Source organism: Drosophila hydei, unplaced genomic scaffold, assembly GCF_003285905.1.
Source record: "Drosophila hydei strain 15085-1641.00,03,60 unplaced genomic scaffold, DhydRS2 tig00008116-arrow-pilon, whole genome shotgun sequence".
Taxonomy (NCBI): domain Eukaryota; kingdom Metazoa; phylum Arthropoda; class Insecta; order Diptera; family Drosophilidae; genus Drosophila; species Drosophila hydei.
The window spans coordinates 383,646-408,242 of NW_022045829.1; the positions used below are offsets into that span (position 1 = coordinate 383,646).

The window sequence follows — 24,597 nt, forward strand, 5'->3', positions numbered from 1 at the left end:
CATTAGACAAATTGTATTGCATCAGGTTTTTGACATACATACATTGTCTTTCTATTCTATTTTTAAGTTTAGTAATATACAGAAATTATTTTGTTATAAAATACTTAACTAATGTATCTGAAAATATTGCTGCTTCACTTAAATACTTCTTCTAGCATTTTTAGAAATTAGTTTTGTCATTCAAGACTCAAAAATTGCAGTCAAAAGTTCCAAAAATGAAATTTTAGAGCACATTTGAGGCTTAGTTACATACAGCTAACTATTTTATTCCAAAACAACATTTAGGTATCTGAAATTCCTACCCTTACACCACAAAATAATTTACAACATTTTGCAAATATATTTTTTTGTCAATCAAATAAAAGAATGTTGCTGTTTGATCTTCGTTTTGTTGCAATATGTAAAACAAAATCCAAGCTTTCAATATTTTTTAGAAGGTAAACAAAAAAGCAAAATCCTGTTGGCCTGTGTGATGCTTTGTTATGTGGCAGAGATTATTGCAGCTAATTGTTGAGTCACATGAAAGGCAAAATGTACATTAAATGGAAGCTAATGGCTAACAGCGTAAACATAAGCTCTTATTAAATATTAATTAACATAAATCAAAAGCCATGCCAAAATATTGTTTTTTGTTTGTTTGCGGTTAATGCAGTTGTGTGTGTGTTTTATTTGTTTGCATAATATGTGTTTGTCTGTGTGTTCCTCTTAGCTACATAGAGCATATTGCTGTAAAATGTTTTAAAATTGTTCAAAAGTGCAGAACAAATGGCTTCACAAGAAAATCCGAAAAACAAAGGGAAAATTAAATGAGAATATATATGTTGAGTGTTTCTGAAAAAACTTCGTAAATATATACTATATATATAAATTTATATATATATTATATTTGTAGTTCTTCGGCCGGACTGTACTCTAGATTAAGTTTTTCAGTCAGAGTTGTAGCTGCAGCTTGATTAAAAGGAATCAAGGCAAACTCTTGCTGCTTGTTAAATTATAAAAACATCCTTTGTTTAAACGAGCTCAATTATTGCAAAATAAAATTTAATAAATTATATTAAATTCCAAAACTGTGAGTAGCTAATACTATTGGCTCGGCTCATCACAGTTTAATAGAAATAAATTTAAAGTTACAAAAAAAAAGAAGAATAAATAATTTAAAGCTGAAAATTAAAATCTAGCAAAAAAAAAACAAAATCAAAAAATAATTTAAAATTCTTAAATAATAAGTAAATACATTAAACATATGTGTAAATTGAATTAAGGCAATTCAGTTTTTTCGTTAATAATACCAATTAAAAGTTAAGCAAAAAGCAAATAAATGATTTTCAGAGCAAAATTCCCGCTGGCAAATTTTATTGCAATTGAAATTCAATTTTGGCTTTTGGGTTTTTTCAACAATATTTTCGTTTATTTTGCATAATTTATATAACATATTCGTAACAAATGTACAAACTAACAGATAAATTGTTTAACATTTTCGGTCCACAGAATCGTTGTTCCGTCCTCTTTTGCCTATTTTTACTGTTGCATAATTTCAATTAGTTTTGTTTGTTTTTTTCTTGTAATATCACTCAAACGCCCCATAGAAAACGCCTCAGCAGCTAAATGCAGGATGTGTTTCAATGGTCATCCTCTTGCACGCCGACTGACTGAGCTTTTGGAGCCAACTCCTCCGTACAGCCTGATACAGTTATTTTGGACGAATTTAGTTCCGTTTCTTCGGGTATTACCTTGGGGCCCTCCTGATCCTGTTCATTGTTTAGTGGAAGACAAAGAAGTTAGTTAGTAAGTAAGTGAGTCAAAAGTATTTATCTAAAAAGCATGCCCAATGCAATAACAGTAATTATTTATATGCAGTTATTTAACATTTTTACATTTATGTATTTTTATAATGATATCATTGAGTTTGTGAGTAATATATCGAGTAAAGTAGCATTTTATTGGAAATATTCAACAATATTATATTTAATTTTTTCATATTTAATTTAAATTTCTTTCTGCTCTATTTAGTTTTTAATATCACAGAAAAGTTTTGTTGTTTTTGGTTTCCTTCTTCGTTATTTCTTTCGATCTTTCTTTATATAATATTATTTTTCAAAATTAATATTAGTCCCAAATGATTTAGAGTGGATTTATGTTTTGTATTTAAATTCTTTTCGGGTTTCAAATTATAATATATAATGTAGTAAAATACAGAAATTCTACATAAATAAATAATAAATTTTAAATATATAAGCTTTTTTAGATTCAGAAAGCGCAAATTAAATTTATTCATTATTTTCTTGGTAAATACAGCAATTTAAAAATCTACTTTTTGGAAGGTCGAAACATGTTAAAGACTTTTCAAAAATAAAAATATAATTTATTGTGGCTTTGGGCTGTGCCCTTTTTCCTATGTGTATGGACACAAAGGAAATTTTTTGCCATTATTAAAGTTGACAAAAATGTTCGTTAATAATCAAATATTGAATTTTTTATGTGCCTGCAGGCGCTGAACATTTACATGAGACCGAATCGAGAAAATAGAACATCGAAATGCCCTGTGCAAATATCAAACTCGTGGCGCAATAAATGGGAAAAGAATTTCTATGGCATGTAATTGAGTGTGTGGAACTTGTTTGCAGTTTACTGATACCAAAAGTATATAACTTTGAAATTATATAAATATATTCCACATTTGTTTTCAACTACCAAATCTTAACTGAATGTGAAATAATCAGAAATATTTTCTCTGTATTCAGGAGAAGCAGCTTGAAAAGGCTTTCTGAATTATATTAACTTTGCAATTTATCAAACAGTTATAAATACGTTAACGTGTTTTTAGCTATCCACAAAATGAAATTTTTATATATAGGGTAACTGGTATTCTATAGGGTAACTGTGCTGGGCTTTGATAAATATTTGCGCTCGTTTATATTGCCAATTAAAAACTAAAGTAAATATTAAACCAATTTCAAAGCAACGCAGACCGTACAAAAACATAAAAGAAAAAACAGAAACAAAAACAAAAAGCAATGCAATACTCTTGTGAAAAGTGTAAACTAAATACGATTTAATCACGCAACATATTTGTTGGTTTCCAGTGTTATTTTTGTATTGAAATTCAGGCAACTGGACTGCATTGGCCAGGACTGGCCTTTTAAGCTGCATGCAGGTTCCAGCTCATATAGCATTAAGTACATGCGAGTATATACACATTTTGGGGCACGGAAAGTTGAGGCAGGCAGCTAGCAAATACTCTGCACTCAATTGCGAGAGGATGAAAAGTAACTCGATACCCAGAGTCTCAGGTCTCAACTTGTGTAAATAAAACTCAGCCAGAATATGCATGTTAGTCGACTATATATTAGGCTCTGTCATAGAAGTGGCCTTTTAAGTCGATGATTTATAAGTTGTTTTATACGCGTTCACTGCAAAGCTCGTGGAAATATGCAAACAACATTTGCATTCTTAAAGAACTGAGAGCGTGATATTTATGCAGCAAATTGCAAAGCGGAGACTCTTTGTGCCACGTTGTGCCTCAGTGCATAATGGTAGCTGCACCTTCTGCACAAGTTGTTGGCCCCAATTAAAATATGTTTATTTATACTCTTAAACTTTGTAGAGCTGCAATTGACCAATAATCAACGAGCAGGCAGCGTAGCTAACTTTAATGAGTTCTTTATGCATATGTTAAACAAATCCATATTTCCAATGGAAAATGTGTCCATGAATTGTTAGAATGATTTGGTGCTTAATGCAGTTGATCTCTAGTCATTAATAGCAGTAGCATTTGTTGCATTCTAGCTCAGTAGTAATAGTTGAGTCAATCGAGAATATTTAACTCTTTGAAAGCTTCTCTTTCTGTTCCTTAACTAAATTCACTTCATTTTGTTGACAACAAATTTCTTGGAAATCAATAACCACATTTACGCATTCTTTGGCAAAAGTTTGAGCAGTTTGAATTTGAATATAAGAAAAGAAAAATTATATAGAAAAATATTTTTAAACTTAAGAAAAACAAACTCAAAGAGAAAAAACAAAAGAAAATAAATAAAAAATATTCTATTTATATTTATATTCTTCACTTTCGAAGTGAATTTCTACTTTGGATTTGCTTTTGTATAAATAAAACTTTATTCTTTTCTTATTCAGCAGCTTGAACTAAGACTAAGTAGCTATGTCTTCTATAATATATACATTAGTATCTAGAAGAATTTTTTGTACATGATATCTCCTGTATGAGATAGATAAGCTCAGTGAGCCGAGGATGTTCCCACTCGCAACATTTAATGTGGTAGATAAAATCCATGCAGCAGCATTTGACTATTTGTAATACATTTGCTCACTGCGTGCACAAATTGAAATGACAAATAGCCTTGCGTATTATTGTTGTATATATATACACACACACTCGCACACACATTTGGACAGCAATTTTAGGGCCTAAAAGTTTCATTACAATCGGACAACAAACACACAAACAGACCGCAGCTATTCACGAATGAACCTGGCATCAAGTGGAGCTGCTGCTGCTGTTGCTGTTGCTGTTCCTCAGCCACTGCGTAAATTGTAGATTGCGGCTTTTATTTGTGTATATATATATATATATATATATATATATGTGTGTGTGTATGTATACGTGTGAGTACATGTAAACATGTAAAGCACACACAGGCTTCCATGGATCTTAAGTGCCATTTGTGCAAAGGTGGGTTTCGGTTCATCAGTTTATTTCGTTTGATATAAAACAGAAATTTTGCTCGCCTTTGTTTTATGGGCTCTGTTTTGCAAAATGAACATTGCACTCGGGTATAAGACACTAGGCAATACTCTAGGTAACACTCTAGCGAACATTTATTATGATTTTTAGCAAAATAATATCTTAGCTCTAACTGCTTAAATATGGATATGGATTGAAATGAATTTCGTGGGGAGAAATGGTTTGTTCATTTAAATAGTACTAGATACTTGTATTAGATAATATTAGAATTAATATATAAGAAAAGTTAGTGGAAATCATGATAGAAACAGTCGTAAAAATATTATTAAAATAGTCGTGATACAAAAGAGTAGTAAATAATTACTAGGAACAAGTTTGAACAAGTTTGAAAAAAGAGGGAATATTGATAGAATTAGTAGTAAAAAAAAGTATAGATATATTTTAGAAATAATACTAAAGTATTAAAAAAATTTAATAAATAATACTAGAAAAAGTAGTAAAACAGTATAAATTTAATATTAGAAAAGGTAGTAAAAATAGTATAGTAGTAATACGAGAAAAGGTAGTAAAATAGTAGCTGACATGCACAAACTTATAATATATTTTGGCAGACAGACAGGAATATACTAATATACTCTCTTCACTACGTAGACATGCACAACAATTCACAAATGAGCTGTGCGCCTAAAATTTAATTGCCCATGGAACGTCAAAGGCTCCAAGAGACAGAGAGAGAGAGAGAGGGAGAGAGCTGGAAGCGAGAGCTAGACTACGTGTTGAAAGACGCTTTTAGACTTTTTGAAAGCTAACAAGAACATATTAATTAATAATTTATTTATTTTATTTTGCTTTACATTATAAAAAAATTTAATATGATGCGGGTCTCATGTATATATATAATTTAATGAATTATTTGGAAAGAGCTTTTTTGCCATAGCAAAGTAAATATTATGCAAAATCTGCAATTATAATAATTGAGCGCAGTCTAATAATATGCTCGACTTTAATCACTTGTTGAATATATTGATATTCCACAAGTTATCATATATATATATGATTCCTTTCTATTACTTTCTGTGAACATTATAAATTACTTACGAGCAATTTCGCAATCATTTAATGGGCGTTCGAACAATGACTAACATTTGCCATTCAATCAAGAGCTTCAAATTATTTGGCATTGAATTTGAAACGCATGAGCAGGTTCTTTCCTTTATTCTTTGTCCTTTAAGAGGGCATAATAATTTAGAATAAAAAGATATTTCTTCATAATGATTTAAATGAGCAACTAAGGCTGAAAGCAATACAAGTTGCTCTCAGTGGCAGCTTTGAAATATTTGGTTGGTTATTGAAGCTAGCTAGATTTAGATTTAATAATATTTTAAAGAGTTCTAATAATATTCATAAATATTTAATAATATTCAATTTGGAAATTTGGAATCCACTTCACGTTTGCTTTCGTTTGCTCTTAAGCAATTTACATTCATTTGATTAATTTCTTTTTTGATTTATTATAGAAAATAAATTTCAGTATTTATATAAAAATATGTTTTTAAAATAAAGATTAACAGAATTACAGTATTTGCCGTTAGCTTAGCGACCACTGGTAAAAAGAACGCACATTTAAACTCTCTCTCTCTTACTTAGCTTCCTTTAATTTAAGCCACAAAAATAGAAGCAGAATATAAAAAGAAAGTTAAAGGAAAATAGCTAACAGGAAATCGTAGAACATTCGCACGTGCCATTAAGAATAGTAGAATATTGGAATGAAATCGATTGTTGTGTTGTTTCTAATACAGTGTGGCAAAAGTAATCGAATAATGTGAAACTGAAAGATAAAGATTTAAGAAGTTTATATCTGCAGAACTTGAACGTTAAAGCTATAGGTGTTGGATATAGATTATGAGGCATTGCCTTCCTATTGTAAAAAAGATCATTTGAATTTATTTATTTTCTTTGTCTTAAAATAATTAAAGTCTGAATAAGTAGATGTGAAATATTTAGTACCTATAGTATATAATTTTAAGAATTCCTTTTATTAGTAGTCTGAGCTGTAGACATCGAATGTTTATATTATAAAACTTATTTTGCATATGATATAAAAATTTATATATTTAAATGTATACATAAAACTTATATTATCTTTATAAATTCGTCACCATTTTTCTTCAGTTTCGTTATCTACATAAATGTAGCCGTGAGACTATTCCACAGTTTTGTTTTAACTTCAAGTTTTATATGAAATAAAAGTCCAATTCTCTGAAATGAGGCCTAAATAAAGTAATATGTCTGCTGACTGCCTTTACTGCATTCTGTTGCTTACATCTTAGCTTAAACTCTTGCCAAAAAGTTTGAAAGAAATATATATTTTGTATAATCTTGAACTGGAATTCTTGTATTGGACTCATTCACCGATATCCATATTTACATAAACAAAAAACTTTCTGCAGAAATCTCGCTTATTGTCGCATTTAGAGCTCGTTATCAACACAGTCGATTAGACGAGATCTCAAGTTGTTAAGGCTTGCATTAAGTTGCCCATGAACAATTTTTGTATTTTCAGCAGCAGCTGAATAATTTGTAGCCCACTTCCAATTGACAGCTTCAGAAACGTTGCCAACGTTTCAAATTTTGCTTCTCTTTGTTTGTTCAAGCGACGGCAATGTTTTTGCTGTTGCTGTTGCTGCTGCTGCTTTTTAGTTGGAGCTTTCAGGCAGGCGAATGGGGCTGTTCGCCCCACTCTCATTGTTGCCTTTGGAGCAGCTGCTATTGTTACTGGTTTTTTTGTCAACTCGTGCTAAGTTGAACAACAAATCACTCGACTCAAATAAAAAGCAGAATACAAACAAACAAACACAATCACAGCGAAAAGAAAATACCAAAATTTTAAATTTACAATTGCCCCAATCGGCCAATAAGATATATATATATATATATATAAATATATATATACGTATATATTTATGTGATGAATGATTGAAGCGCATATTTAGCATGCTTTTAAATGTTGTTAAAACAAGTGGAGCCAAAGTCAAACAGTGCAAGTGTGGGCCTTAATTAAACGTTATAAAGTGATGCCCGAGTGGTTCGGCAAACGCAAAACCAACATCAATTAAAACTAATTTAACAAAACCAACAACGAGCAACGTGCAGCGAGCAACGAGTCGAAACCCAAATCTAACGCAGCCTCACACACTTTGTCAGCGCAATGATGTGCTGCTGGGACTCGCGCTCCTGCCCGATCCATGGATGCAATACGAGCATATGTCAATGCATATATATATGTGTATATGTATGTATATTCACTCAAGAGCTAAAAATATGTTTGCAGAGCGAGCGACAGCTTTAAAAGTGATTTTATATGAAATGACAGGCTAATGTGAACTGCTTTGGCTCTTAGCTTTTATCTCTTAATCTGCGCATTAACTTAAAATTCATGGAATGCTGAATGGATATTAAATGCGTAGTTTTTATTATTTTTTTATGCTAGTTAATTCCATTCGTGTGCTTTCATATGGGTTGCTCTGTGTAGGACACTGTCTCTTTTTGCCGTAATACTTCAATCCCCAAATTACCTTAAGCTTCTGTAGAATTAATATTATCAATTTTTAATTGTCAATTAATGGAAAGTGAGCCAAAGGAGCAAATTTTAATTAATTAATTTATGAATTATATATATATTTTATATACTGTTTTCTAATTTTCATGTTTTCATATGGGCTGCCAAACTGCTCTGCTTTGAACTGTCTGTCTTTGGACTATAGTATTTTTATCTCGAATACCTTGTAAATTATTTAAACATATTTAAAAAATGCATTCATAATGCATTTTATGCTGCTAAAAATAAAATAAAAATAAAAATCTGTATTTAAAGACCCAAAATATGATCGAAAAATTAACTAAATTTTTCACTCCAGACTTACAGAGTATATTTCTTAGTTACTAATCCTGTTGGCTAGTGTCATTTATTTTTACCAAATCAAAGTAAATAAATTGTAAAATTTTTAATATATTTTTAAAAGCTAGTTAATATAACTCCTATGTTTACACATGCTATGCTGGCTGATAGGGCATTAAGCTAATATCAATGGCGTTTGGATATTGCCTTTTATCTCCTAAGCGGCTAATGAAAATTTTACAAAATTCAGTACAAATATATTTGATTATGCAAATGTGTATTCGGGCAAAGAGAAAAAGAATTAAATTGAATTTAGAATATTTTCAGTAGCTAATAAAATTCCTAAAATGAAATTTTGCCCCAAAGTCCTAAGGCCTTAGGCTGGAATTCATATTGCAATTTAAATTTAATTTCAAATACTAATTAAATGCAAATTATGAAGTAGATAAATATACATTTATGAATATATTAATATATATACTTCATTATCGATCTGTGTGTCGCTCTGCAAGCATATGAACTTCGGGTTGGCTTGAAAACTTTTATAACATGCATTTATTGTGGCCCATTTGGCTGTGTACTTTACCATTAACATTGAGGTGGGTATTACGGATAAATCCACAGCGGGTATTGAAGTTAACAAACCACTTGGATACTTTTTCATGCGGCTCGGGAAAAATGTTGATTCCACGCCCTGTTTTGTATGTGTGAATGGCATTTGTTGTAGCACAGATTCGGTATAGTTTTATATACTTATGATAGAGATGCAGTCACACACTAATTCAGACACACACGCAAGCTCACACACAGATACACACGCATACATACACACACACATAGACAGATAGGAAATGGCGCCCATGGTTTTGGAAAATTTATTTGGCACAAACGCAAAAAGCCAAAAACGAACTTGTTGGCCCCTTTGGACTCTCTAGCCTGCAATTTGCAAGCGAATGGCTGATGCTAGCGCCCTGCTGCTGCTGCTCTTAGCTCCCTGCTGCTTTCGGTTGCTAGCTTTTATTTCCTGCGCCCAGTTTGTCAGTTTGTCCAGCTGTCCATCTGTCTGCCTCAGTGTGTTGTTTTGCTGCCTGGAAATGCCAAGGCAAAGTTTGGCATGTTCATAAATTCATTAATTTGTTGCTTTTGTTGTTGTTGTTGTTTTTGTTGTTTTGTGTGTTTTTTTTTTGTTTTTGCTTCTGCTGGATGCGCATTTGTTGCAACCACATTTGATTTATTGAATTATGGTTGCCAGGCAGCCATAAAAGCTCGCTTGAAAGCTTTGATAATTAATTATGAAATTAACTACGGCACGCATCCATTTATAGTCGCATCGATTGTCTCATATATCATATTAAGTTTTTAATTAAACCGATACGCTGATTATATTTAGTTCATTCGCAGCTGTATTAAATAGTCGGATAGGTCTGCTCGGAATCGAATCAATAAATTTGTCCATTTGAAGTAATTAAAAATATATTTTGTAATTAAATATTGTTAAAAGAAAACATAAACGGGAAATTGATAATGGCAACTGGCTTTCAATGAGCAAATAATATAACTATTGAGTAATGGACGTATACTCTATAAAAGTATAGCATAGCCTGCCTAAGGCGAACACATATAATTTGCATGGAATTACTAAAGTTTACAGACTTTTGAAACATCAAATTTGAGTAGGGCAAGGTATATATAGGTAGTTGAAATAGTTAACAAAATTATTAGAAATTAATTTAAATTTAAAAAAAATTAATTTAATTAAAATTAAAAATTAATTTATAACCTATTAATTTATATATAATATAATTAAGTTTTGCAGATAGTTTGAAATAATTAATAAAACTATTAAAATGAAAACTAATAAAATAAAATTTCAAAATTAGTTTGAAATAATTAAAAATACTATAACAAATTAATTAAAATAAAATATAATTATATTAAAATTCTCATATACATATATAAAATTGTTCTAATTTTTTTTAAATTATCTATAAGTTTTAGAATTTTTAAACTATCAGAAAATGATTTACTATTCAGAAATCCAGTCTAGTTAGTGAAGACTGTAGTGTGTTCTGTTTACTTTATAAGTCCAAAGAAATTAGCTTTAAGTATATAACAAATATATATCTATATATATAACTTTTTGGGATTTCTAAAACATCAATACGTGTTCAATAGAAAATCTTTAAACTTCTCGCGTTCGGCTTATGCAGAGCAACTAAATTCAGGACTCTATGCTATTTGTTCAAAAAAGAAAAACTCATTGAAGCTTCCATTTCACTGGCTAAGTTAGCTATGCTAAAAAGAGAAATCAGAAGCATTGGAGCGGCATCAGAAGCAGAGGAAACAAATGCCAAACACACGAATGCTGAAAAATAAACAATAAACGATAAACGGCAAACGGATGCAGTGGCGCACAGCATCCGGCTGGCGGCAAGGTGGCAAAAAAACGACGAGGTCGACAGGCCAGGCATGCAGGCAGGCAGACAGGAAGACAGGAAGAACGCAGCAGGACAATAGCGTTTGGGTATGCTAAAAAGTTATTGGCGCAACAGCTGCTAAACATTTTTGAAAAACTCTCAAACTCGAGTCCAGGAGGCGAAGGCGCAACCCACAGCACAAGTCAAAACAATTGAGGACAATCATCGACACACGCACACGCACACGCACCCACACACACACACATACGCACAGCGTAAGCTGTTAACAGAAGTAGAAACTGGGTTGGGATAGCTTACCTCTAATACAACGCCCTCGAGAGCGGGCTGTGAAATATTCTTTAGATTGCTGTGATTCAATTTGGGCGCACTGTCGGCACGATTGCGACCCAGTGATTGATTTGACGTTTTGTTATCGGCTTTGCTCAGTATCGAATGGTTGGAGGACTTGTGATTGATTTCCAGCGCTGAACGCAATATATCCACCTTGGATGCGCTGTGACCAATGTTCCCATGCTTGGGCACACCCCTAAGCGACTCCACGTTGTAGCTGCTCCGACGCACCGATAAATGGTCGTGTATATCCGCCTGTCGCCGACAACAATTTCAATTAGAAAACTTTTGCGCCGACGAACAATTAAGTCTTGGATTTACCCGCGAGCCTCTTGGCAGCGATGACAAGCTGCCAATTTGATTGTACTTGATCATTAGGCTTAGACGTTCCAGCGACATGGAAGTGCCCTGCTCTTTGGTCGCTGGCTCGGTTAGCTTTTCCGTTTCCCCAGCCTCCACCGTTTCGGCCTCCTCCTCCGACTCCTCGGTGGTGTGATCGAATTTGCGTAACCAAATCAAATGCAACAGCCCATACGCAATGCCGCCAACGACCGCCAGTAAACCCATATACCGGAAGGCATCACGTGTGCCAAACTGGCCAATTAATAGGCCGCCCGTAAAGCTACCACTGCCACGTCCTGCACGAGAGAGAGGGAGACAGAGTGAGAGAGAACAAGCAATGTTATTTGATTGCAGAGCGTGTTTTATCAGAGATATAAGATCGATGTTTGCTGCACTTGCCCAAGCTGAAGTGAGCCATGCCAAGGACGCCAATCAGGGTGGCCAGCAGGGTCTTGGGCGCCAGCAGGGAGCAGTAGGTGGCCGCTGCCACCCACATCAGATGGCAGGAGAGCGATTCCATGGCCTCGAATGGAAAGCACCACCAGGCATTTCTGGCAATGGAAAAGAAATACGATGTTGCCATCAAATTAGATTAGGCGCACATGTCTAGCCCACTCACTCGATAAAGGAATAGCCCACCAGGCGTCCGGCGTGCGAAAAGAACGCAATGATAATCAAATTAACGTGGCCAAATATGCGTGTGATTTTCTCGGCACCATAGAGAAATGGTATGCTGCTCACAGTGCCCACAGTAATTGTTATGCCTGCGAATGGACGAGTGTAATGCATGAGCCATTAGCTGTGGAACAGCTGCTGGAACGTACCTAACAAGTAATTGGGAGCGCCCAGCTCCTTGAGATACAAGAATAGAAAGCTTTCGATGAAGCCCCAGAAATTTCCGAGCACAAATAGAAATATTATGAACGCAATCACGTGCGGCATTTTCAATAGATTCCATAAATCCCGGAACACATTATCCGCCGGCAGCTTCTCGCCCAGCGGCATCATTAACACAGACATTGTCGATATGACCAGCAGCACATCGTACGTATAGAACGCAGCCGAATAGTCCGTATAGCCCAGTCCCCGCGACGAGTAGTCAATCATAATTCCAGTGATGGGCGAAAAAATGGCCATGCCAATGCTTGAAAACAAGCGCTCGCGCCCAAAGTCTCCGCCAAACTTCTCTATCATCGTCAGCGCAATGGGATCCATTATGGTAACGCCGGCTGACAACATTGTTGTAGCTAGAAAACTAAAAGGAAGCAGAGTATATAATTAATTTTTAGCGAGAGTCTATCGACTGCATGACATGCATAATAGCCCGATTTTTCAGAATTTGAGAGTGTTTAAGTATAACAAGTAACAGCGCTCTAGCCGGGAGGGTTCGACTAGCACATACCCTGAGCCCTGCACCCAGTTGCTAGTCACATAATTCCCTGCTGTTCGTTTCTATGCTATGTTTTTGTACTTGCTTACGAACTATTATGGGTATATTGGCTTTTTGCCATATCTGTTCTATTGCTTAGCTCTGTGCTTATGAATGCATAGCATTTATATACACAGCCTTCACATACTCTACATGCTGAACTTCCTATACATTTCCAATTAGAGTCTCAAATATTGATCAGCCAAAAGCTTTAGATGTTTATTCATCCTTAGTTTATACGCTTAATGTTGGAAGTAGTTGCAATTAAATTGAAGTAGGGAAGCAGATAGACGAGTTGACTCTTCCATACGTAACATATGCCTAAAGCATATTCTCCTTAAAAGCAGTGCAGGTAAATACATCAATCTGTCGTTTTATTTTAATTTGCTAATTAGAATATCTTCCACTAGATTCTTAAAATATATCAAGTGATTCATAGTGGAACTTTCTTTAATATTATATCAGATTCTATGACTGCTGGGAGCGTGGATAATCGGAAAAAGAACAAAGTCTTGCACAGCTTGAGCGCCAGAATCTTCAGTGTTGCCATTTTCCAGCTTAAAGAAAATATATTAGGTAAAGCTGCAGCTGATTTCAGAAACGTGAACGAGCATTACGCCTCAAGTTTCTAATTTTTTTTCTACTCGCTGCACATTAAAACTAAAAATAGTCCTAATCGATTTAATTTGAACGGCACTTGAACGTACCGTAATAAAAAGTATATCCAGAATATTGTATCGTCCGTTTCCTTGTAATCAGGTGGGCAGATTTCTGGAGCGTTTAGCGTAAACGTGCAGCGTTGCATCATGCATCGCACGGCTCCAGAGTTCACATAGGACATGTTCGTGCGCCGCACCAGGCCGCCGCAGCGCAAATCCAGGTCATCCATGTCAGTGAGATTGATTTGCATTTTCACAAGCCTGTCCTCGCCAAATCGCTGTCTAATGTCGGTGACCGTCTCGTTGTCATCCTGCTCAATCTCCATGCCCAGCTGCTCGGTGGGGTCGGCCAAATCGGGATGCATCTGCAGCATAAAGTATGTCTCATCCGCATTCTCCGAATGCACCCAACTGATGCTCGGCTCCGATTTGCTGTCAGCAGTGCCTGAATTGCCTGTGGAAACTGAGCAGAACACGCGCGATAAGTATGTGTGTGAATGGAGCTTAAGTATTTATAGACAGCAATGCAAATCTTAACTCAATCAATTTACGATGTTCAATAGGGAGAACTTGGCTTGTAGCCCATAAAATAGTGAAAGTCTTTAAGTTGACTAAGCCTCCTTGATCAAATACATATATGATTGTCTAGATATACTCTTAAAGTCGTATATATCAATACTATTCTCACGTGTCTCTAGTAATTTATGATTATTCTTTAATTAATATGTGCTTAAGATTTATAGTTGCGTCCTTGGGCGCGTAACCCAGCTCTGCTGGCCTTATCTGTTCAGTGTGGCCTTATGGCAGCTTTTATGGATTGTAAATAATGAAATTTATGGCTTGTTAAAGGCAGCTTGAGAAAAAAACTACAAAATGAAACTATGTTTCATCAAGTGGAATATAAGTTACCCTTTATAGGTATTCCCCAAACATACTAAAATTTATTCTTTGGCTAACTTGAAACTCTTGCTAAATAAACTAAAGTCTGAGCTCGAACTCTAACAGCTCTGATTCCGGATTATCATAAGCTGAACAAATTGAAAACCGATAAATATCGATTTAGCGCAATTTCTGCTTTAAAGTTATCTTAAATAACATTAAAGCTAAAGAGCTTCTATATCTACACAAGAGCATAAAAGCAAGTGACTGCTCTAGAAATATAGTTGACATTTTATAAAAAGCATTTCATGTATTTTCCGTTAAACATTGAGAAGTCAAGCCTCAACTCCTTCTCGGCAGACATTTGTGACACACATTTTTTAGCTTGCAACTCAGCGCGAATGGCAAAAACAAACCTATTAAACTAGAAAAACTAACAAGACACGGACAAAGAGCCAAGGAGTCAGGTCGACTGGTGTTTGCGCTGACAAGAAAACTAACGGCTAACAAGCAGCTTGTGGCAGAGTAATGATAATAGAGGGTAGGAACGAGGGGGGGGGGCTGAAGCTGTTCAAGTCGCTGAACGCAAGATGGAAGATGGTCAATAGTAGCTGGGATCATCGTGTAGAAGTGACACTTACGATTCAAACCTTGCATGGACATCGCTGGCAATTCAGCTGCTGATGCTGCTGCTGCTGCTGATGATGCTGACTGCTGCAGTTGCAGGGACAATGCAGGCGGAAACATGGTCGATGGCATATTTAGTGCGTCTTGATATCTGCTTCTCGTTTGCGTTGCAAATAATGCTGGTAACGATGACGCTGGTGAAGATGTCGTCGATGTTGTTGTTGTTGTTGTTGTTGTGGTCAATACAGTTGGCTCCGATGCATCTGAACTTGGACTGGGCATTGCCCTCGCTGTCGTCGTTGTGCTCGAAGTTGTAGTTGTCCGCGCTGTTGTTGTTCGTGCTGTGGTCCTGCCACGCTCCCCCAAATCTGTATAAAGTTCGGGATTCCTTTGCTCCTGCATGAGACAATAGTCAACGCATTGGTGCACAGCCAAGTCCAACTCGGGCTCTTCGGGACACTCTCGGCTGGGGCAAGGCGACCACCAGACCTGCAAAGAGATTAAAAGCAGTAAAAAGTTAAACTTACTTTATTAATTATGCTGTGGCACAAGTTTTCAAATTTCCCTTTAATACCCTGTTTGGCAGTAAATGAGTACACAGGGTATGCCTGACCGAGGTGAGGCCTGCTGCCGTTAAGATTCTCCCTCTCAAAATATGCTTAAGAAAATATTTATTTTTTAATTTTAATTTAAAGCAAAATTAAAGTCAAAGTTGAAGCTTTGAAGCGCCAAAAACGTTTCACATAAAAACTTTCAAGAGTATGGCACTTAGGTAAGAAAAGCTAAAATAAGCCTGCCTTCCTCTCATGTAAGAAGAAAAAGTGTTTGAGTGCCCTAAGAAGCAATAAGTGCTCTCAAGATCCTAAATATACTTTCATTCATAAGCTGAGAAACAGACGGACAGACCGATGATAGACTCAGCTGTGTCTCTTTCTGTCTTCTGCCTGAACTTTCAATCCAATTAGTCACAGGCTATAGACATACAATCAGCTGCTGCAAAGCCAGCTCGAACGGGTTCATAGGGTATCTAGCTAGTCGACTACTTGTAGTATGCATAACAAATGCTGCAGATGTTGTAACATGAACTTGCAGCAAAGTACATGGCATCTGCCAGTCGATTAGAGGATTCTAAGTTGCAACGAATCATTATATTCTATGGCTCGCAGAGGAGCTGTTCAAGACATTCAAATTAAGCCTCGCCTTTCTTAGTTTAACATGGAAGAGACCAGGATAAAATTCAAGAAATAATTTAATATATGACTCATATGAATATGTGAATTGATTTATAAAACATTAAAAATAAAATATATATTTTTTATATAACATGTAATATTACTTAAATGTTTTTAAAATATTTTTTAAGTCCCATCAAAGATCTCTCTTTATATATAACATGTAACATAACTTAAATATTTTTAATATATTTTTTTAATTCCCATCAAAGATCTCTCTTTATATATAAAATGTAATATTACTTAAATGTTTTTAAAATATTTTTTTAAGTCCCATCAAAGATCTCTTTATATATAACATGTAATATTAAATATTTTTAAAATATTTTTTACTTCATATCAAAGATCTCTCTCTTTTTATATAACATGTAACATAACTTAGATATTTTAAAAATATTTTTTTAGTTCCCATCAAAGATCTCTCTCTAAAGTACAATTCACATATTTCATTACAACTTAGTAGGCATTTCAATACCAATTTCTACCAAATTAGTCATTGTCATTCTCTTGCAGCTAGGAAAATAGTAAAACAACATTAACTATGATGTCTTCGCTTCCAAGCAGTACGTGGAGCGAGCAGCTACGAGATGTGCTCAGTTCGCCGTTGGGAATCGTGGCATTGACGTGCATCGTGGGCTACATGGCCTATATGCTTGTGCGTCGCGACTATCCCACCTACGATGATGAGGACTATGAGAAGGAGGGACACGTCAAGATACCGGCGCCTCTGCAAAATCTTCGTATGACCAGAAAGAAGCTTGAGCACTACGACTCACATAACCCCAAGGGCCGATATTTGATTGCACTGCACGGCACCATCTACGATGTCTCGTGTGCTCCGCACGACTTTGGACCCAATGGCAACTACGAGACGCTTGCCGGCACCGATATAATGTGGTATATCCGGAGTACAGCTCGCTTCGAGTCTCGCGACTTCAAGACCTATCTGGATGAGTGGAAAACGATGCTCGAAGATCATTTCTATGTGGCCGGCGTCTTGATAGAGCCCAACGAACTGACCGATTCCGAGGGCAGTACAGTGTACGACTCCGCCACGGAATTGAATGAACACATGAATGAGGGCTATGCCGCGACCAATAAGGGTTCAGACATCGCGACCAAAATTCAACTTAACGAAGGTATAAGACCTGAAATTTTTTCCAAACTTGAAGAAAGCTTCACTAATTCAAAGCTCGAGGATGCTGACAACACTCTGGTCGACTGTTCCGATGGCGACAAGACTATTTTAGCTTCGTAGGCGAAATATTTATTTTACAAAGCAAAGTCTACCTGAAGATCTCCATTGTACTAAAACATAAAACAAACATGAAACATAAATATATATATTTATTTCGCTGTCTCTTTTATCTGCCTTTTACAGCCAGAGTGCTTGCTGTCTGTTGTGATTGGGCTTGTTCAGTGCAGAGATAGTTCGTGTCCATGCATATATACATTACTAATTTCAATGTGAATTCAATAACTGGAGCATGGGAGACAGCAGCAGCAGCATCAGCATCAGCAGCATCATTCACGTACCGACGACGCGTCGGCAATGCCTGCAATAATAAAATGGTAATTTCTGTTTTTGCCCTCGAACAACGAATCCATATAAATGTTTGCCAAACGGCAAGCCAGACTTGTCCTTTCCTGCATAATTGTATAGCAGGCCGCAAAGCAAAGGCAGAGGCCATGGCAAAAGCAAGTACCTGCATAATGTTGGCCCAGATGCAATCGCCTTTAAAGCCTTCGAAACTGTTGCAGTGCACAGCAACTGTCGGCAGTCTATGAAAGGCAACTACACGTCATTTGGTATAATAGGATACTTAAGCCTGAACATGGTTAAGCTGATGATGAAGATTTCTATTATGTGTATTGATTAACTTGATCTTGCAGATTAGTTTTCTAAGTGTTGATTAACTTAATCTGTCGCTGCTATGGCGCTTATAAACACAGATGAGTGTGAAGGAACTGAGGGCGAACTTAGTTTAGTTAGGACTAGAATGAATCTGCTTTAAATTTGTGTTTCTGTTAATTGGGCCTCAGATGAAGCTTAATGATTGACTATGCAGAGTGAAAAAGCAGTTATAGAAAAGGCAAGAATGTCGAAGACATTATGAACTTCTGTTACTTAATCGATATATATCAATTATCTGAAAAATTATAATTTCATCCATATTTTAAAATATGAATTTAGCCATATAAATATAGAAAACAAATTTGTTATTTACATTTACTCGGTATGTATTGATATGACAATAGCAATAAATTAAATATTCCATAAAGATAATACATATTCCTGTTTCAGCTCATCATTGATTGCGCCATTTCGTCCTAGGCATAAACCATTCGAGCTGTTCAAAATAACTGAAAATCGCCTTTGCGATATGAACTAAGCGATGGCCATGAATGAGCCTTGTAGATAGAACTAGACACAATGCCAGCCAATACATTGGTGAATGTGCAAAGGTTTTCGCCAAATATCTGGGTCGCAGCTGAGACTGTTCTCTACTTACGATAATGCCGAAGGTATTGTTGATGCAACTACGTATTGTCTTCATTTTATGGTACTTTATGTGCACATCATAAATACAAATCCCATGCACAGCCCTGCCTATCTGTGTGTGTGTGTATGTGTGTGTGGGTGGGTGTGCGTGTGTGGCTAAGTGTCCAAATGACGAATGCGAGAGTGTTTCGAGTGTGCGTATCTTAAAGTTAAGGATACTTTGCGCAAAATTCGCATTTAAGGCAATGCGTGCTACTGGCACGAGTCCACGACGAGGACCACAACGAGGCCCTTAACACGCAGGTCCATTGCGTTTCATTACGGCTAACGACAACGGGGCTGTAATACATACAGTATTGCAGCTGAACTGTCTGTGTGTGTGTGTGTGCGTGTGTGTGTGTGTGTCCGTGTGTGAGTGTGTGTGTGCGTGTGGTATACGTGTGTTGTTAGTGTAGTTTAAGTGCTGCAAAACGACATCAAGATAAATGTACGTGATACACACACACAGATACAGTCTCAAACACACATACACACACACACACACGCATATGTAGCTGACGTGCACTTCTATGTACATAAGTGGATTCTTTTTTTTTTTGGCCACTGCCTCTGCCTCTGTTTAGAACTTGTTCAGATCTACCTGTCTCTCTCTCTCTCTCTCTCACTACCTCTCTCTCTCTCACTATCTCTCTCTCTGGCATGCTGTGCTGCTGTTTGTTAGTAGTTCTGTAGTTGGTTCTTCTTATGCCACTAATACATTTCGTTGCTTGTTATCACTGAAGAGCTGCTAGCTGCTGTCATATTCTATTTTCATATTTGCATTTCTGTTTGACTACTCAAGGAGAAGAGTACTTAAGCTTAGTTTTCCAAATAATATTGAACTTTTCAAAAAGAAGTTCAATTCAAATAGCCAAATAGGTCATATATAAGTGCAAATATTTGAATATATATGTAGAATATATAGATATTTATTTGTATGTATATTTATGCATATATATATTGGTTTATATACATATATGAGAAGCAATAATCTTTGGGTTAATAAAATAAGTTAGTATTTTGAGTTTTGCTGTGATATTGCAGATTGCATATTGCAACATTCATATTTCATATTTCATATTTCATATTTCATATTTCATATTTCATAATTTCATATTTCATATTTCATATTTCATATTTCATATTTCATATTTCATATTTCATATTTCATATTTCATATTTCATAATTTCATATTTCATATTTCATATTGCCTCTTCCATAGTCTGCCGTACGTTTCATATACAGCTCAAGTTATATATAACTTTAATTTTCTCCAAGACTTTTAACCTATGTGAAAAAGATTTTACCAGAAATTTAATAAAGTATTAAGCTTTTTCCAGAATATTAAATTAATTCAAACAGCAAAATTATTTTCTGCTCCGTTCAAAAAAAATAAATTTTGTTGCTCATAGCAAATGCAAAGTTTATCTCAATAATAGCTTGATAGACCCATTTTATGATTCGTATAGTTAAGTATTAAATTATTCTTATTATTCTCCGTTTCTCCCTGCCTCATTCTACCAGAATTTGTTGCAAAACTGAAAGCGATCGCAGCTCAACTTTCAGTAATTTCTGCTTCCAATCACGCCCTTTAGTCACTTCTTAAATATTTATTCAAAATCGATGGCAAAGCTAAGTCTCATTAGTCAAATCTTCTTCTTCACATCTTCCAAACTGGAGTTACCAAATTTACTGTATAAGTAATAGGGTCGCCAGGTGTAGCTCGGCAGCTCGAGTAGCTCTTAGTTAAGCGCAATTCCCACAAAATCATTCTTAATTATTACAGCCAAACTTTTATGCAAGTCATTCATAGGCAATCTGCTAAATGTGCGCGACTATAAGTTATCCTATATGGACGAGTATGCGGCTGCCTTCAGCAACATTTAAACTTCCGTTTATACATATTCACACTCCCACACACACGAACACACAGACGAGTGCCGCAAGCTGCGCACTTAATGCTTTCTGCTCCACACAATGTAAAATTCACACATGAATAAGTTGCGACCGCATTTGGCAGCATTTAAATGTGGGCACTAACCAAAATTGAAGGCTTTACCTTCTGAAAACGAGATATTTAACTTTCGTGTGGGTGTCTATATATATATATACATATATATAGATGTGTCTGTTTAATATGCACACAGAGACCTACATAACAAATTGGATATTCTTAGGCCCCAGTAGAGCTCCAAAGCTGATTAACGATATTTATTAATTTCCACGCAGCGCAGATAAATATAAAAAATATGAAATTAATAAGCGCTGGACGAGCGTGTACAGGGCTAATAATCTGAAATATGCTTTTAGCTTATGTCATCATTTTTCATATATGCCAAAAAAAAATTAAATGCTCTAGTTTTTATAGTCCTTACGATTGGGTTGGCTTAGCTCGCCCATGTGTGTCCTCTTACTTATGCTGGTAGCATAATTACTCTTTTTTCTAGGCCTCTTTTGATAGTCAGAGAATATTTAAGCATTTGAATTTGCTGCAAATCAAATAGTATGAAATTACACTGAGCAACATAATGCAACTTTTTCGGTAGCAAACTTGAAATGTTAAATAAAATAAAAACAATAATTGATGATAGATTTTTTTCTGCAGTTATAGTGATTTTTTTTACATATTATACATTTTTATGATTAAAAAATAATAATAAAAAATTATATGTATTGTAAAAAACAATACAAATGAATACACTTTGAGCCTGTAATAATTATGCACATCATTTGAGATTTCAGTTAATTTAATTTCATTTGTCATGCGTAATCAATTTCAATTCACTTGCATCACATTGTCTCTAACCTTGTTGCACAGTGTTTGTGAAGGCTATGAATATTGCTCTTGAAACTTTGATATTGTTAAGTGTTTCTATTTGGAATTCGAAACCAAGGCCCGAGTACTCTATTCAGCATTTTATTTGTTCAGCTCGTTTTCAATATTTGCCACATAAATTGTGCGTTGCTTGACCGCTCATATGGGAGAGAATTCGGTACTTAATATTTTATTAAACCAATGACAACAGCGGGCACAGAAATTGCAAAAGCAATAATGAAAGCAGCAGCAATAACCCAAACTGTCCACAATGCATAAAATACGGCAACAGCAAAAAAAAAAAAACATAAAACGAAATTTGCTGGGCTACAAATTTATTCTATGCGATGCGATGCGATGTCGAGTATTAGCATTCACAAGGTCCAATGGGTTGGACGAGCAGACAGTTATTTGCCACAATCAATGAATCGACATGACATGAAATTTATGCGCATGCAGGGCCTTAAACATAAACCGGGGCAAGCCAAATACTATGCAACACAAACAGATGCAGCATCTGTTACAGACGGCGGCGCACCGTGCGTATGCGTAATACGTACAGCTCTGCATTTGTGTGCGCTTCAACGTGAGTCTGGCTGATGGGCGCACAGCAATGTGTAGCTAGTTGGTGCCAGCTCGAGTTTCTCTTTCTCTCTCTCTCTCCCTCTCTTCCATTCTGTTCCTCTGCACACGCACGGGCACACACACACGCATGCAATGAGAGACACTTATAAACTCACTTGTTAGCTTTGTGTGCGTTTTATAGCTCCATGTGGGCGTGTGCCTTAGTGTTTAAGTCTGTATTGATTGTGACAGCGTTATGGTGGCGCCACAAATAAATGCCGGGCTCTTATGCTGCTCAGCTACTACGCACGGCTGTATTGCTGTTTCTTTACTCATGCTCGCAAAAATATAGACATTCAGTGTAGACCGAGCAGACAGACACGAAATGCGTTCGCCACAATTGAATACGTGTCCGTTGCAGCAATTCGAGTCTAAGTAAAACATTCCCAAGGCAATATTAAATAGACCTCATCATAGGTACCCATTGAAAAAAGCTAAAAATAAGTAGGGTGTAATGAAATGTTTTCAAATTCAATGAAACCATTTGGGCAATACGTTCAATTGCACATTGTTAACTCATGTATAAAACAGTTTAGTTAATAGTGAAAGCCAATTTCATTCTTCTAGTTAATCAGTAATTTAACAATATTTTTTTAATTCTTTCTGAGCTTGAAACTCACTTTTTATATAGGAACAGCATCTAGAAATTTAATATGTAATTAAAAGCATTTTCAGTATTTTGTGATTTAAAATGAAAGCAGCAGACAGCCTTGACTGCAGTCACAAATGCTGGAAACTAATTTTAAAACTAAAGTTAAAGAGAAGATAAGCTTAAGAAAGCTTATGAGAAAAAAAATTGTTGCTCCACTTTGCTGAATAGCCAGAGCTCTTAAGAGGATCATCAGCGACAAGCACGCATGCTGGACATACGTACTCAAACTGCGACTTCAATTTTAAGTAGATATAATGGAAATTAAGTTGTAAAGGCAAAATGTACATAGACATTAGACATAGTACATAGACATCTAATATAATTTAATAAAAATGTAATAATTAAGGCCTTTGCCTAACCTAGTTTCACTGTCTCCAGTTTTCTTTTGGGAATACTTCAAATTTTATTTCATTTTATATTTTTTTATATTTATTTATATTTATTATATATATTTATATTTTATATTTATAGTATTTTTGAGCTTAAAGCCATTTGCAGACTCTAGTAGTTAGTCATCTGCCTTCTGATTGGCAAAAAACTGAATGCAAATTCAAAATTAAATGAAATTTAATTGTTATAAATATAAATTAACTTATTTATATACAAAGTCCATAAGCAATTACTCTTTTTTCTTTAATTATCAAAACACAGCTAGCCAAAGCAACAGCTTTTCACTCACTTTGCGTTTGCCGCTTGCTTGGAAAACAAAGAGCAGACATCAGAGTTGGACAGGTTGAAATTCTGTGTCACTTTTTAGTCAGCTAACGCAGTTTGCCAATGTCAAGCACTTAGCTTTGGCCAAACTATTGTCACAGTCATAATTGCAGGTGCAACAGCAACAGCAGCAGCAGCAGCAACACAAGAATGACAGCGACAACAACGTTTCATAAGCTAAGCGCATTAAATCTACTGTGCAACAGCTGTATGGAAATGGCTTTATGTGCCACAGCAAGTAACGGAGAGGCGTCTGTGTGTGTGGGTGTGGGTGCTAGCTAATGTATGAGCAGATTGCACTCTAGCTAAAAGCTAAACACTCACACTGACGCCCTGCCCTGCCAATGCGGTTGCATTAATTTTGTACTTAACCAAAACATCGACATGCGTTACTCTTAAGAATTTAAGGCAAACATGGAGAGCATATAGAGTCGTCAGATTGCTTTGCCTGCTTGTTCCAATTCAATTTGTGTGTTTGAAAAGCAGGTTTATCCATTACGAATCGAGCAATTAATCTAATTAAAGAGAAAATTTCAACCAGACAAACTTGACAGAGTTTTGTAGTTCTTATACCCTGCAGAGCACATGCAGAGCAGGAATCGAGTTCATAAGGCGGCACAGGCAGGGATATCATAATATTCTATCTTGTGTAGGAGAACGAACTGCATCGTCTGTTTGTCTATCAAATGTTTGTTTATCAAAATGAATTTATA

At 35.5% G+C, this 24,597-nt stretch overlaps 2 protein-coding genes across 5 annotated transcripts in view; one reads left to right on the forward strand and one right to left on the reverse strand.

The window, feature by feature from the left end:
* Positions 1-1,384: 1,384 nt before the first annotated feature.
* LOC111596284 overlaps positions 1,385-24,597 on the reverse strand; it is a 32,378-nt gene continuing 9,165 nt past the window's right edge. The window contains exons 4-12 of one of the 4 annotated variants that reach the window (XM_023310434.2): positions 15,319-15,793; positions 13,847-14,261; positions 12,535-12,965; positions 12,330-12,474; positions 12,110-12,261; positions 11,690-12,006; positions 11,336-11,623; positions 9,187-9,294; positions 1,385-1,748 (exon numbers count right to left, since the gene is read on the reverse strand). In XM_023310434.2, the coding sequence (XP_023166202.1) occupies positions 1,620-1,748; positions 9,187-9,294; positions 11,336-11,623; positions 11,690-12,006; positions 12,110-12,261; positions 12,330-12,474; positions 12,535-12,965; positions 13,847-14,261; positions 15,319-15,793 (2,460 nt within the window). In that variant the 3' untranslated portion in view covers positions 1,385-1,619. Of the gene's footprint in view, positions 1,749-9,186; positions 9,295-11,335; positions 11,624-11,689; positions 12,007-12,109; positions 12,262-12,329; positions 12,475-12,534; positions 12,966-13,846; positions 14,262-14,336; positions 14,496-14,707; positions 14,800-15,318; positions 15,794-24,597 lie in introns of those variants that run through there. The other 3 variants (XM_023310436.2, XM_023310437.2, XM_023310435.2) reach the window with 3 other exon arrangements.
* LOC111596285 (protein vem-1) lies at positions 16,992-17,886 on the forward strand. Its single transcript, XM_023310439.2, has one exon. It carries the CDS (start codon positions 17,078-17,080, stop codon positions 17,792-17,794), a length of 717 nt encoding a protein of 238 aa, XP_023166207.2. The 5' UTR covers positions 16,992-17,077; the 3' UTR covers positions 17,795-17,886.